Source organism: Gymnodraco acuticeps, unplaced genomic scaffold, assembly GCF_902827175.1.
Source record: "Gymnodraco acuticeps unplaced genomic scaffold, fGymAcu1.1, whole genome shotgun sequence".
In the NCBI taxonomy this organism is placed as follows: domain Eukaryota; kingdom Metazoa; phylum Chordata; class Actinopteri; order Perciformes; family Bathydraconidae; genus Gymnodraco; species Gymnodraco acuticeps.
In genome coordinates, this window is record NW_022990054.1 from 1,196,737 (window position 1) to 1,212,544 (window position 15,808).

The window sequence follows — 15,808 nt, forward strand, 5'->3', positions numbered from 1 at the left end:
TTTTAACATGTTTCTCTCGCTCTAAAGCTTGCTATTGTCACAGCTACAGAACAATATGATCCAGGCTTCTGTGTGCGTGTGTGTGTTACCTTGGCTGTCCTGTAGATGCTGACTGCATTATCCAGCGTGCAGAGCCGAGAGCACAGGAGTTCACAGTGTCTTTGAAGCACGCGCAGCTGGAACAGACTAGCAGCTGACAACAACTGCAGGAGGAATCACAAGCCAATGTGTTATCCTCCATTCAGTAACACAGATTTCGAACGTTTGGATACAACATTGAAGGACACTTCTGTTACATTGAGCTATGAGTAATTTGCTGACTAGCTTTTTTGTAGATACATAGAGAAACATTAACACTGAATGATAAGTCTCCAGTATAGCAAAATCAACTTGAAGTAGTATGATTTTCAATCGGTGGCTGCATTTTACTGCTTTCACTTTGACCGTCAGTCGACAATTTTGCTGTGCATGCAGGCAGCTTCACGATACAATCTAACATAAAAGTATTTAATTAAATACATTTGATTTTAAATGTAATACTTATAAACTAGTATACTGTTTTACACAACTACCCAGATGGATGAGTTTGAGTGATTCTCACCTCCAGCAAGTCAGGCACATTAGTTCTTAGCGACTCTGTTCCTCCACAGTACAGGTATGACATCATCATCTGTGGAGTGGTCAAAGGTCAGTACTGTAGTTTAACATATTGTATGCAGACTGCAGTACATCTGTCTCCAGTTGATTCAATCCCTCTTGAAACATTGCATCAAACGATAAAGCAAAGTATTTGAAGCAAAGAATAGATGTGTTACCTGGAAGATTCTGTACTTGATGTCACTGATCTCAATCGCCTTGTTGCCGCTTCCTTCTGCTCCGGAGCAGGCCAGCAGAGACTTGAATCTAAAGTCAAACAAATGCATTTGTCAAACGATTCAGAATGATGATTCTAATGAGCATTGGGGATTGTCCCACTCTTGACCTAACAATCAACATCGGCACCTCAGTTGTTTCCCCGACTCAGACTGCAAGGAATCTGGGTGTGACCCTAGATAACAACCTGTCCTTCACTGCAAACATCGCTGCTACAACCCGTTGCTGCAGATACACGTTTTACAACATCAGGAAGATACGTCCCCAGCTGACCCAGAGAGCGACGCAGGTTCTGGTCCAGGCTCTCGTCATCTCACGCCTAGACTACTGCAACTCCCTCCTGGCTGGTCTACCTGCATGTGCCATCCGACCTCTGCAGCTCATCCAGAATGCAGCGGCTCGTCTGGTCTTCAACCTTCCTAAATTCTCCCACACCACGCCGCTCCTCCGCTCCCTTCACTGGCTTCCGGTAACTGCTAGAATCCACTTCAAGACACTGGTACTTGCGTACCATGCTGCGAATGGATCTGGCCCTTCCTACATCCAGGACATGGTTAAACTGTACACCCCAGCGCGTGCACTACGCTCTGCATCAGCCAAACGACTCGTTGCGCCCTCGCTGCGAGGGGGACCCAAGTTCCCAACGGCGAAAACACGTGGGTTTGCTATCCTGGCTCCAAGATGGTGGAATGAGCTCCCCATTGACATCAGGACGGCAGATAGCTTGCACATCTTCCGGCGCAAACTGAAAACTCATCTCTTTCGACTCCACTTCAAGCGATAGAACTATTAACGAAGCACTTATATACTAATAAAGGACTGGCTTATCTAAAGCCAGTTGAGTAGCACTTGAAATGTTTTTGCTCTATGAAACCTGATGTACTTATATGATTCTGTTTTCTTCAAGTTGTATTTTGTTGGACGAACGCACTTATTGTAAGTCGCTTTGGATAAAAGCGTCAGCTAAATGTAATGTAATGTAATGTATCCAGTTTGAATGGCTGTGCACTCACCTGTCTGAAGCTGTGATCAGCAGGACTTTGTGTGCGTAGAACGGTTTCCCTTCCACCACAAACGTCACATCTGACATCTCCTGGTTATTCAGGAAGTGAGGGTCTGTAAGAAAACACAACTTCTTACAACTACATTCACAGGACAGCTTTTAAGGGATTCTGAATATTTTGATAACCGATTCATTCTTTAATGTTATTTTAAAGCAAAATTGTTGTGGTTGGGAATTTGTTCGCTATTTTTGCGATATTTAAAAAAACATCCAAATAGATTCAAAGGCTTTAATGTCATATGCACAGTAGCTACAGGGTAGAAATGGAAATTAAAATCTTAAGTCCCGAGCTCCTCCAACAATGCAACATAGTTATAAAGGACATAAAACTCATTAATAATTGGTAGGTTAGTAAATAAGGGAAAATGAAGCTGTTATTGGTGTTCCTATACAAAAATAAACCATAAATCCTTACCCAACTGTGCAGAAAGAGTTGCCTTCATCCCAGGGATGGCTGGAAGGGGGGCGGGGCCAAAGCAGTGACTAAAAATAGTCCCCAACTGCTGTATGATGGCATCATTCTGGAGTAAAAGGGAAACAACAGGGAGGAGGGCGTTATATCTCACATATAAACTAGTATCCAGCACATAACAAAAGAAGGAAAACTAGCAGACAGTAAGGTTTGATGATACCTTGGTGGTGCGTAAGATATGGAACATCAGGGGCAGGCCGAGGGTGACTAGCTCTGTGCAGTAGTCCTCTTCTCTGATGGTGGTGAACTCTCTGAGGAGGGACAGGGTGACCCCCGCCCTGGACTGCTGCGTGGCACAGCGCAGAGACTCCAGCCACACGTGCAGCTTCCATGGTACACCTGGGTAAAAAGAAGGTTTTAGATTCAGGGTAAGCCTCAATTAAAATCCTAAGCAAGTCTTCTTTCTGAGAAGTGATAGTTACCCATAGCTCGTAGCTCCATGGTGACGTCCAGGTAGCCGTGCTCCGCGCTGTAGTAGCTGGCCTCCTGCAGAGCCTTCATCCTGGCCTTGCAGAGCCTCGCTATGCCTCCTTCAGGCAGGGCCCCGGGGCCAGAGGAAGGGGTGGGGAGGGGGGAGAGAGGGAGGAAAGGGCAGATCCCGGAGTCCTCGCCCTCCACCCCCTCAGCTAAGATCTCCTCCAGAGACAGGACATCCTCTTTGACTTGCTGGGGCTGAGTCAGTAGCTTTCTCAGCACGTTCCTGACAAGATAAATGGGGAGGGGGAAGAGAGAGGAAAGAAGGCGAGAAAACATTAATATCTGTCAGAACTGCAACACATACATCCATTTCTGTGACCTGCACCCTCCTCTCTGATTACATCATCTGTCACCCTCACAGTGGAATGTGAAGTGTTGAGTCTACACTGTGTTCACACATACACACAGCGAACAGGTGGAGAGGTTTAGCCTCCAGTTGGTGTTTAGAGACGGATGGACTGAATAGAGGGGCGCACTGAATTTATAGTCCGGTAGTTTTAAGATCTTCCATCTCAGTGCCATGATAAAAGGGATGTATCTCTCTATGGAAACTCGGGGTCAAGTATGAAAGAGTGCTGACAAAGTTATTGTGATTTATACATGACTTTCTTCTCTGTGGTTAAGAGGATGAAAGCTGGCGGTTTTTCATAGACTTACAGCAGCATCTGTTGACAACACGCTGTTCTCAGATCAGATTGAGAGACACATACCTGTGTCCGTGTGAGGCAGCATGACTGAAGCAGTTCATGTCTTCATAGAGCGACGACGTGAGGGCATTCCCATCATGGGTCTTTGATAAGGGATCAGCGCCTCGTGCCAGGAGCAAACTCACCATCTCGTAGTTTCCTGGGAAGCACATAAACAGTCAATTACATACAGATACAGATCTTAAGCACCTCTAAATGGGATGTTTTAGCTCTTTCCCACTAGTGCAGTCTACATTGCTAAATAGTTAACATATCACGCAATAACTGTAAACATGTTTTATGCTTTCGTTTTAAAAGTATGTTTCCATTGCTTTATTTATAATGCAATAGTGCCCCTACACTGTAGTATTCGTTGTGGCTTTATTACATTTTACCACAGGGAGATATTAAGCTTTATCATAGTTTATTTAAGATTTTCAAACAAGCAAACACATTCATATAAGGCCTTATTTACACACTGTCATTGCTGCTATGTAGTGCATGTGTCTAGTTTACTACAGCTATGTGTGGCTTCTCCATGATCCCACAGAGGAATGCTGCCCGGAGGCTTCTAAACAACCACAGGCTGCTCTCACTCTGCCTGTAGTCACCCTCTCATTTCCTCGCTCCTCCAGCTCATTTGTCATTTACAACCAAATCCTGTGCTGCTCTTGGTGGTCTTTTGGGAAACTGGCACAGTATTGTATTTATGACTGATCATGGAGAGAGGTATTATTACATGATTTAAAGAAAGTTACAACAGCGGCTCATTCATTCATGGCTTTGTGTCTCCCTCCTAGAAACATTCTGCCTATGTCATTTAGCAGTAAGTAGTAATTTAGGTACCATGAATCACATCGGAACTCAGGCCATCTATAAATGGGATTATACTCTAACATCAGCTGTGCTTTGTGTTTTTGTGTGTACACCTGTGTGTTTTGCCCACCTGCTGCTGAAGCCAGCTGCAATGGGTTGTCTGCTGTGCTCTCCTGTCCATTGCGGACTGGGGCCCCTTCCACGTTGGCCCCTGCATCCAACAGGAGCTGGAGATACACACAACATCTGTTACACGGTGCATTGTTTGACATCTTGTCACTCATTTATGGACTGACCTCTGGCCTTACATTTGTCACTCAACTTTGAAAAGTACAACATGACATCCACAGTTATATGCAGCAACAGGAAGAAAATACCCCATGAATGCAGCGTATTGAATAAAGGGTTGTAGTTAAATGTTGTATGTGTTTCTAACCTGCACTACAGAGATGTGTCCATGCAGCACAGCGAAGGTGAGGGCTGCCCAGTGCCGACTGTCAGGATGCACAGAGGGGTGCTTCGGGGAGCATGGTGGAACCTGGCAGGCACAGGACAGATAATCAAGATCATACTCTCAAATGTAGAATTGTATGGGAACATCTAAATAAATGTGTCCATATGTTCAAGTATATTTACCGCCACGTCAAGGTTTGCCCCGGCATCGATCAACATCTGGACTAAGGCCTCGTCTCCAGCTGCGCAGGCATACATCATAGGGGTCATGCCCTGAGGGAAGAGGGGCAATGGACTCATGAAATAGGAGAAACAAGTGCTGCCTACAAATCAACTGTGAGTGTGTATGGTTAATGCTGCAGTATTTCTCTACAACCATTATACATACAGAGGCATGTATACCCTATATAAAAACAAAGAGCCAGTACCTGGTCGTCCATGCTGTTGACCCCATCAGGCCCCAGCAGATCGATAGCTTGGCCAATGAGATCTGTGCGTCCACAGTTGAGCATCCGAAAACCCAGGTCCAGGTGGAACTTGTCCGTGGCGGCCTTGGAGTCCAGACGCTTGAAGGAGCTAAAGCAACACTCAGGTCTAATAGAGAGATAGAAACAAGGATGGTGTAAGTATAACATTCCATTTGGGAGAGGTAACTAAGTGAGTCTGAGAAGATCCAACTCAGAAAGATAAAACACAAGTCATTGAGAGCCAGCAGAGTTGTGGCTCATGCACACTGCACATTTGCATCTGATAGTTCTCTTTAATTGTACACTTCATGAAGAGCCACATTACAGTCAGCGCACAGCCATTACTCTACTGTATTATGCATGTAATTATTTTTTAGCGAGAACCAATTAAATTACAAGCCTTCAGTGCAGTTGTTTTTTTCATCTAATTAGAATGATCTCAGAAGACATGAGACTCGACTAAAATTAGATATTGTCTACATTTGTGGGAAAATACAGTTTGTTATTTTGATCACAGGTGAACATAGACGTGTGTGTGTGTGTGTGTGTGTGTGTGTGTGTGGTGTGTGTGTGTGTGTGTGTGTGTGTGTGTGTGTGTGTGTGTGTGTGTGTGTGTGTGTGTGTGGTGTGTGTGTGTGTGTGTGTGTGTGTGTGTGTGTGTGTGTGTGTGTGTGTGTGTGTGTGTGTGTGTGTGTGTGTGTGTGTGTGTGTGTGTGTGTTGTGTGTGTGTGTGTGTGTGTGTGTGTGTTGTGTGTGTGTGTGTGTGTGTGTGTGTGTGTGTGTGTGTTTACTTCAGCTGTCTTGGTTCACAGTCCAGTCCTGGAAGGAGTAGCCTGGCAGTCTGTCTGACATCATCGCTGTCCACCAATAGACTCTTGCGATGCTCAGCATGAACTATGGCGACTCTCATCCACTCCATCAGAGGAGGCAGCAGCAGGAACGGCCTGTTAAAGGAACGTATACATTGTTATTGGTCTAGCTATATGCTTGGGACAAAGAAATGTATTCAGGTTTAATGTAGGAGTAGTTTAGAGAACGTCTGCATGGGAGATGTCCTCACTCGTGATTCAGTCCAGTTGAGAGAGATCTCATAAACTGTCATCAACCAGATGACATATGTTTGTCTGGCTGTACTTCCCCTCATTCTGATCAGAGTTCAGTGAGTCATATTAAACAGACAGAGCACCTCACCTCTACTAACCACACACATACGCCGACTTTTACATACTAGAACCGCGTTATCCTCATCTTACGTGCAAGCAGACACTCAAATAACAGATGTGTGTATGTATACATATATGACTAATCAGTGTTTATGTTAGTTGCCAGGTGGTGAATTTCAACATGAGTTTTCTCGGTCTGTGAGCTGTGATGGGCAGAAGATTACTGAACAATGACTTCATCGTTCTGTGGTTTGATAAAAAAAATACTGCAGCAGCTTCTGAATAATCAGCCTATTTTTAAACCAGCTGTAGCAAAATGAACCACCTAAGGGAGATGAATAAAAAGTGCAGCATTGTTTTCTAGGAAAGAAATAACCAAGTGAAGCTAAAAAGGGAAGGAATAGATTAAAATATAAATGATAGACAGGGTTGACCTGAGCATGAGGGAACGAGAGAAAACATATATTAATTAATATATTAATCAAGAAGAAGCAGTGGAACAAAAGTGGAGCGATAAAAGAGACATTATGTCTGGTGTGGTATTTGTGAACGTGACTTTCTAAAAGTCATCTGGATTTTTGGATTGCCCTCTTCTCTTTCTTCATTGTCCACGTCTTTCAACTATTATTTTAAAACTCTTCAGAGACCACTGTTGATGTGGCTATCTGAAACGCCACATCCAGCCTGTTGTCTGGTATTAATCCCAACGTCTATGTGCCTTTCTCTACCCATATGTGCCCACGAACAATGACACGTATTTGTTGCTCTGCTTTTGATCCTATGGAGCCTCAACCATAGTATGTTAATCATTGTTTGAACACTGCCTCTGTGTTACCACGAGTTACTAAGCAGCCTTTTCTCCTGCTGTGATGTTATTCTTAGCGGCGGCTTCACCTTTGTTCTAAGGAGATGCAAACACTACAATGCATAATGAACACAGATACAGTATACAAGCATATAGCTCTGTCATGTGCATGCTATAGGGATTGTAGTTACTGTTAATGAGCACTGGGAGCCCTGCAGTGCCATTTATTCTCCTAACTGTGTTTTCTTCCAGCTGCTACCTTCTGTTTTGTATAGAACAGCTCCTTCTGTACAACACCATTCTTTATCATTCATCAGTGCCTTGTTAATAATGTATAATATAAAGTCACCATTTTATCTGTAGGTTTCAAAGAGTGAATATAAGATTTTTTATAATGAAGGCCTTACAATAATAACTTTCATTCTTATCTGAATCTCAGTGTTGTTCAGACATTAAGGAGCCCACAGATACCCTGCTGTCTCCTGTTGCCGTCTATTTGATCTCTCTAGCCATTCTGTCAGATTTTGCTTCAGTACTTTATCGGTGATCAGTCAGGAGGAGGGACACCGCTGTCACCCTGGTGTGAGAGTTAACTATCAGACAAGGACTGATGGGATGAAGGAGAAGGGGGAGGTTAAATGGGTCGGATAGGTGCATATAAGGAGGGTTTGAGTGTTTGGGAAAACGGCTGGGAGGCAGGTGGGGTATGTCATAATGAAGAGGGGGTTGGGTGGCAGTTTGGAGACAGTGCTGCGGGTGTAGAGTGATAAGAAAGTCCTGCTTCTGAGGTGAGGAAGGGCAGAGGGTTTGAGAATCAATGTTATTCTTCTGTTAATGGGCTTCACTCTACACAAATTGGACCGTGTGAGTCTGTTCTTTTGGTTTGTGCATTGGTGCATGTGTGTCTGCGTCTGTCTCTGCGAATGCCACGAGGCATCCGCCCTGCTACTTTACTGCATGCTTGCTCCAAGGCACTGGCACTAATCCAGAGCTAAAGCTGCTCCAATCAACCGTATGACGCTTTTAACACTTAACGCTTATTGATCCATCAGAGAGATTTTCTCTGTCTTTTACTTCATCAATCAGCATTACACAGCCTCTGTTTTAGTGAGTAAAACACTGTGTCTCTGCATACTGAAGCGGGGAAGTGTTTTTCTTTTATGGCCAGGAATAGTGGTTTTCCAATAGAATACTTTCAGCTGCCGTTTTTTTACCTTAATTAACCTTTAATGTTGTTTAAGTGTGGTGGGTGGGGGTTGGGATGTAGAGGATATACACAAAAAGGTGCATCAACACAAATCAGCTAAGGCCATATGTGTGTGCAGACCTTTACCAGTGGCCCGTGACTGCGGACAGATGGAGCATGTCTGTACCTTTACCCACAGCTCTGACCCCTCTCTAACAATTATTCATCCCTGCTTTTTTCCTCAAACCCTTCTCCCTCTATCTAAACTTCCCCTGACCGACCCCTGTGTCTAGGTTATGCCCCTCAGCTTGAAACACAAACTTTAGCTTCATCTGAGACTCGGTGCAACATCAAAGCCAAGCCTCCTGTTAACACTGAAACTAGATAGCACTTCTGGCTAGCCTGCTGACCCGACATGCTATGGCTCCACACTGAGAACAACGGGATGTAGACCCACATACATACACTCTCCCACACATGTTCACACACACATGAACTTATAAAGCTGTGATTGATGGCGCCCTTCTCCGCACCACCTGGCTGCGCATGAACTGATAGTCGCCTCAAATTGTGGTCAGGTGTGTTTGAACTCTAACCTGTCCAACATGAAAAGCTAAGACTTTTCTTCCCAGGACATAAATGCTGTACTTGCCTGTATGTTCATTATCGTGGAGCCACAGTGATGGAGTCCATGTTGTAAGAAACTTCAATCAGGTCTCAAAGCAGACCCCATCATGCGCTGCAGAGGGGCAAGGTTAACCACTGATCCAGAGTCAGATTACTCTCATAACGGCTCCATAAGGGGGAGTGTAACTATATCTGATGTATCTGTGGTTAGACTTAAGCACCACTGGCTACTTCTTATCAGAGAAACACATCTATCCATTAGTGTTCCCTTCCATCCGCTGAGGGAGGCAGAGGGTTTGTAAGTGCTTGTTTTTGGAGTAATTGTAGCAATAAATATATTTTTTAATGACTTTCAGCACAAATAAAGTGTTTTTTTCTACATTCTGATTTAAAAAGGGGCGTGAAAAAGCAAAAATAAGTAGATAAACAGACACTGGTGTTTGGCTCTGACACTTTGTGCCATTTAATCTCCAATAAAACATAATATGTAAGAACTAAGCACCAGGATTTAAAGGATAATGATATAAAGGGCGTCTCTCTTGGTCTCGAGGATTCTGCAACACAGTTCTCACCAGGCTCCCTAACATGTTGTGGCCCACACAGATTTGGTGGTTTTGGGTTTCCACCAAAGATTTTATAAAGTTTTCAACAGAGGGTGAGCCAGAGCGATTGAGAGGCCCGGTGTAGGAGAGCGGTCTGTATTATTACCAGGCGTTCGTATTGTAATCACTACCAGCTTTGCACTGCTTTAGTCTATCACCTGAGTCTGTCACACATGCTGATATTAACAGACACCACACATGGTCGCACAGAGAAGCATGTAGGCACATAGGTGGATGCCTTGAAAGAAAAACATAAAGTCACAGATGTTTCAAAGTATACAGTATAACATGATGCTAAATCATGTCATCCTGCTCACATAAACTAGGCTGATATACACCCAACATTAAAACATATGACGACTTGGGCGAAACAGCCAGGATGGGGTAAAGAGAGGTGTGTATTTTCTGTTTGGTTCTCTTTGATGCTAATGAGGAGCCCACCTTTCTTTGCTCACTCACACTGTGCCTGTTCATTATTAAATGTATAGAAGCCAGCTGGCTTTGAGTGCATACACGTGTGTGAGAAAGATATTTTACTGATTTCCTTCTATAAACTTTTTAAGGAAGTTTGATGATATTGCTTTTGTAATACCTTTAAAATAAACTAAAAATGACACAAGAAAACAAAAAAACACATGAATTTAGAGACGTTAAAACATTGGTTGAAGAAAAAGTAAGAGCTGCATCCCATTTGTATGCTTGAGCTACCTTTAGACAGGTCTCCATACATCCTTCAAAGAAGTGTAATTAACCTTTACACATAGAGGAGCACTTTCCTCTGACATTTTTAACATATGGTTACTCCGGAACACACACGCACGTGTCTGAGTGTTTTTTCTGGGAGACAGATGTGAGGGCAGACTGGAAGTACTTTTCTCATACACATAATTGTAACTAATAATGTTAACTTACCTGACGGCCGATAATGTTTTGGTTTTATTTCAACAGCTGCTGAATATATCCATTACTTGTGTATTGTTATACAACCCATGTTCTTATCAGTTAATTTGGGAAGAAAAGAGATTTGACTCAGTTGAGTGATACTCCTTGCTTTATGTGGAAACCCAATAACATTAAACACAATTTCCCAGAATAAAGCCAACAAAAATGTGAAAATGTTGAGGTATTCTGATAAGAGTAAATCGTCTGGATCAAATGTAATTGTGACTTGCTACTTGTGTCTTCAGGCTGTCCAAATATTTTCAACCACTTTTCTCAGGACTGAAAAAAGACAATAATTAACGTAATTGTTTTACAAAGGCACGCCAAGGAAGATCTGAGGAGACCCTCATCGAATTAGAGACCATTAGCACCTCTTCAAAATGCCTTAAATCACTAGTCTTCAGCCTAATTTACATTCTGAAGCTGCGATGAACCCTTCTTTCAGACTAACATTAACACCTGGAGTCCTTCGTCACCTCTAATTAACTAACACTTCAATGACTAGGAGCAACGGAATCAGGAGGAGAGATGGTCTGTGAAAAGCTGTTCACTTGATTAGAACCTGTGTGTTAATGTCTGAGGGGGGATGTTTGTGTATTTGCATGGGTAGAATGGTGGCATTGATAACATTTCTGTCAACCAAATCCAATATTGGATAATCACAGATGTAATAAGGAGAACAAAGCATTATATGCATGAAAGGACACAAAATAATACTACAAAATTGTCTAAGATTAGATCTGTTATTTCACTAGACTTTGGTGAGCATTGAAAACGCTTGTGTCCGGCCATGCAAGACTCCTACCTCTCTTTGCTGAGTGCCATGCGTGGGGGGTCTAAATTGGGATTCTCCATGGACTCCATTTGTGGGCAGCGCAGGAAGTAGTAAAGGGTGTGGAGGGCGTCTGGCGACCAGGACACGGGCTGCTGGGGACGGGCGTGTCGGGCTGGGCTCTGTCCTGGGCGCACCGAGCTCAGACGCTGCATGTGGTGCATTGCACGGGACACCAAGTCACCTGGAACACAGGAAACAACAGACAGGTCAGAGTCAGATGGTTAAGTAGAGATTTGTTCTAGGAAATACAAAATAAATACACATAATGAACACATTTCTTTCTTGTTGGCTCCTAATAGAATTGGATGGATTTCCGCTTTTCCTAAACCACTTACAATCAACCCTCCTTTACTCTCATTACCATTGCTCCGAGTCTCTAGTGGTACTTGCCGTTGTCATTATCAGTAAGCCCCGCCAGACGTCCAGTCTAAACAGCCATTCATCCGTAATCATTGAAGGAGTTAATGGGCTAACAGACAGTTGATTACAGGTGCTAATGAACCGATCAACTGTTTCTCTATTAATGTATTTAAATCAGTGCACTCAGCATGGAAAGCTGGGCGTCAGTCACATGACAACTACAAGGTTAAGATATGGGCTTAAGTCTAGTATAAAACTTTGCAAATAATGACGTGTGAAAAAACACTGCTGTGCTGAGATAAAGACATGAGGAATATGCAGTTTATCAGAAAAGGCATCCACCCACACAGTGAGCTAAGTAGACAGCCATGCGTACTTGGATAAAGGCCAATTCAGATCACTGGATGTGTGGTTTAACATAGAAACCTACTGTACTGTAAGTAGACATGCACAAAACACAGAAAAGAGGGAGTATGGCTGCAGGGAGTAGAGCTTGTAGATAACATCCTATTGCATGAGTATGGGGTCATAGCAGGAGTATAGAGGAAAGACTAAATATCAGCTGTCACAGGGAGGGGACGTGGGGGAGGGGCAGAGAGAGGGAGCGGTAGGGAGGGAGGCCAGGTTGAACTTGGGATTGTGTAACGCTCATTTAGCATAATTGCCCCTGGGTTAATTTCTAACCAGATTACCAAGAGTGGGAGGCTGCCCGGGGGCCAAGGCTGGAGAGTGTGTGTGTGTATGTGTGTCTATATTCAGGGGTTTGGGGTACTTTGAGATGGGGGGGGTAGATTAGGGTGGCCCTCCCAAAGCAAGACCCCACTTCAAGCTGAAGGGCCTCCTTTGTGTTCACCACCACCAGCAGTCGCTCCAGGAGGTCTCCTAGGAATTCTTGCCCAAGATGGAGAGCCTCTCCTCGGCTTTCCAGCACTTATTGTGCCCCGAGGCTAAACCCAGCTCCAGGGGTCAGAAGGATATGAAATACTCCATTCTAAGATTACAGTTTATATTGGGAGTCCTCGTGAAAGCCTTGAAGTCAATCAACTTTGACATGCCAGCTTTTTCAATACATATTGACTAAAAGTGCCTCTTAGGTCAAAGTTGGAAGATAATAAAATGTTTTAAAGCAAAAAAAGATTTCAACTGTAATGTAAATCAATTCAGTAAAAAACATGTACTGATTTTATTTGGACTCAGATTGCTAATTTGCTTCCCAGGTTTTAGCACAAAGCTCATTTAATTGTTGGTAAATCCAATCCAAATCTTTAAAATGTTCTTTAATTAACTGGAAAGTCAAATACTCTTCATTTCCCATAGCTAATAAAGGCTGCTGCTAAACACTCAAATGAGTATGGACATTCAGAGCCAGTATACAGTTTACACTACATTTCCAACCATTTTGGATTTACCTGGCTGTCCAGTACCGTCCCTCCCTTCCATGTTCCATCATGTTTATGTGTGCTGTGTGTTCCTGTGTCTGGCCAGGTCCAGGCTACAGATCCAACAGCCTGAGCAGTTTAGCACAGATGCTCCTCTGTCTGCCTGGTCTCCTGGCTCAGATCAGAGGGCCAAACCCTCTGTGTTTTTGTTGTGTGCATGCATATCTGTGAACACATGCCTGTGTGTGTTGGTAGGTGGGAATGGGTGTGAAGGATGCCAGCCCTGCCCAGTACAGCCCAGCTTCACACCACCACAGAGATGTGGCACAAAGAGACCACTGAGCCAGGGAGAGAAAGAGTGTGTCTGTGTTTGAGAGTGTGTGTACACTTTCTTAATGCCTCACTAACGACGGCAGTGTATGAACGTGGCCTTGTGCCGGAGGAACAAACGGCAGAGTGTTAGCTCATTTGGAGAAGGAAACTTGCCCTCACTCTGACCAACACTAATCTCCAGGCCTCCTCCTCTCTCCCTGCACTGACAACCTCACTCTTCACCTCTCTACCTTTCCATCATTTCCCCTTACCCCCCACCCCCGAATCCCTGCTTGGGCAAATATGGACTCCATCCTTACACTTAATCCCCTAACTTTCCTACTTCCATCCCTTCACTTTGCTTCTCTTTCTCACTTTTTAATGACCCGGTTCCAGCTCTCCATCATCTGCCAACTCCAGCAGAGCCTAAACAAACCAGATGTACAGTACAGTACAGTACGACTGTGTGTGTCTCCATGCCGCTCTGTTTACCAACCATGTGTATGAAACATGGTCATCATCATTAAAACTCTGAAAAAAGTACCAATGAGGTCCTTCACCTCTCAGAATGTAGACTTCCCCTGACTAGATGCTTATGTGAAGTCTCAGAATTGAAAGAGATATTTGAATTTAACACCAATCACAACCTCACACAGTGTGTAAATCAAACTGAAAATGCAGCTTTAAAACAGAGAGGCATTCAAAGCTTCTGTGAAATACCCAGTACCATGTACCAAACAAGATATATCACTTAAACAAATACAGCACATCTTTTTTTCCAGTTGACTAACTTGACTGAGATAGTTCCTTGACACACAATGCTTAGAAAAACAGACAAAATACAATCAGGCACAATCACTTTCCTCTCCAGAGCTTGTGTGTAAAGCAAAACTGTTCCATTGGATATTTTCTAAGACTACGCATAAGATAGCTTTCGCAATAAGACACACACTGAGGGCTTATCACCAGACAGAACAAACAAAAAACGATATTATTTTATCTTGGCTTGGCAGAGAAAACAGGCTTTTCGGGTGAAAACACGTTATCTGTCTTCCAGAGGCAGTTCACAATGTGAAAGTTCCAATGTGTGTTTAGACTACGATCAAGTCTTTAAAAAATACAATTAGTTTGGCAATTTCTGGGAATGTTTACTTGTCTGTAATAATAAGATGTTTAATAGCTTAACTTTTTATGATTTCTTCAAAGAGCTCAGAGGTATTTCACAGATGAAACACTTGATAGGAACATAATCTGCTGATAATAAGTAGGACCAGGACCACACACACATCTCTGAGCTATGTGTACTCACTGAGTTCAGAAATGCTGCCCACACAGGTAGCCAGCAGGGACTGTTCCAGCGTCCTCAGCTCCAGCTGGGCATAGGCATCCTCCCTGCTGTCCGCCGACATCTGATGGTTCTCCGTGTACGGACTGAAATGGGCCGGGAGAGACAAAACACCTACAGAGACAAAAAACAGAATGATTAACATGATACTTCTGTGAGCGGTGCTAACAAGCCTGCATAACTTTCGGCAACATCCATCCACACTGCTTCTGCAGAAGTCCCAAAACAACTGCTGCTGGTATTTACATAGTGTATTTGTAATCCTGGTAACATGTAACCCCACACCGCTGAGGGCAAATAAACACACAAGGGAACACGAGCCTTGCTCTCAACACGTTTGGGAAAATAAACAGAGCACTAATGCAAACAAAACAAATGCACACTGCATCATAAGCAGGCGGAGGGCCAACAGAAAGGAATATCACAGACTAAAATCAAGTTAGAAATCCAGATTATGCATTTCCCTTTAATCCATAAACATTAGGTTTACAACACACGCTCTACATGCTTGATTCATACTTGTCATATCTGTAGATATCTGGAGGAACGAGTTCCAGAATAAATATTATGGCTAAAGTTAATGTAAACAAAGGTTTGGTAATGGTTTATATTTTGGATGTCATCAATCAAGAGTTCTAAAAGGGTCAAAGACCACCAGAAGTCCAGGACCCTTACAGACCTACTCTGACCTATATTACACTTAGACAAACACACACAGTGACACATACACACACTGATGAAGAAACTAACACATGTGGTTAAGAAGGAGGATATGCAATGTGTTTCCACACCTTCGCTCACACGTACAGTACAAGGTTGTGCGGATGGGCTTTTCATTCTCTGCACTGGTTGACAACATGTAGTGTTTGATGCACTGAATAACAACACTTCAAGATACTTTAAATATGATTTAAAGAAAGCATGAGTGGAAAGTAACTTTGTTTT

The 15,808-nt window shown here is 43.4% G+C and overlaps 1 protein-coding gene across 2 annotated transcripts in view; it reads right to left on the bottom strand.

The window, feature by feature from the left end:
- The window catches only part of abtb2b (ankyrin repeat and BTB (POZ) domain containing 2b), a 42,835-nt gene that overhangs the window by 1,313 nt on the left and 25,714 nt on the right, over positions 1 to 15,808 (bottom strand). For both annotated transcript variants that reach the window (XM_034215944.1, XM_034215943.1), the window contains 15 exons: positions 14,828 to 14,977; positions 11,438 to 11,648; positions 6,099 to 6,251; positions 5,269 to 5,434; positions 5,024 to 5,113; positions 4,824 to 4,925; positions 4,518 to 4,614; positions 3,596 to 3,731; positions 2,831 to 3,108; positions 2,569 to 2,747; positions 2,352 to 2,457; positions 1,887 to 1,989; positions 816 to 903; positions 602 to 670; positions 90 to 203 (listed from right to left, as the gene is read on the bottom strand). In XM_034215944.1, coding sequence (XP_034071835.1) covers positions 90 to 203; positions 602 to 670; positions 816 to 903; positions 1,887 to 1,989; positions 2,352 to 2,457; positions 2,569 to 2,747; positions 2,831 to 3,108; positions 3,596 to 3,731; positions 4,518 to 4,614; positions 4,824 to 4,925; positions 5,024 to 5,113; positions 5,269 to 5,434; positions 6,099 to 6,251; positions 11,438 to 11,648; positions 14,828 to 14,977 — 2,042 coding nt within the window. The remainder of the gene's footprint in view (positions 1 to 89; positions 204 to 601; positions 671 to 815; positions 904 to 1,886; positions 1,990 to 2,351; positions 2,458 to 2,568; positions 2,748 to 2,830; positions 3,109 to 3,595; positions 3,732 to 4,517; positions 4,615 to 4,823; positions 4,926 to 5,023; positions 5,114 to 5,268; positions 5,435 to 6,098; positions 6,252 to 11,437; positions 11,649 to 14,827; positions 14,978 to 15,808) is intronic.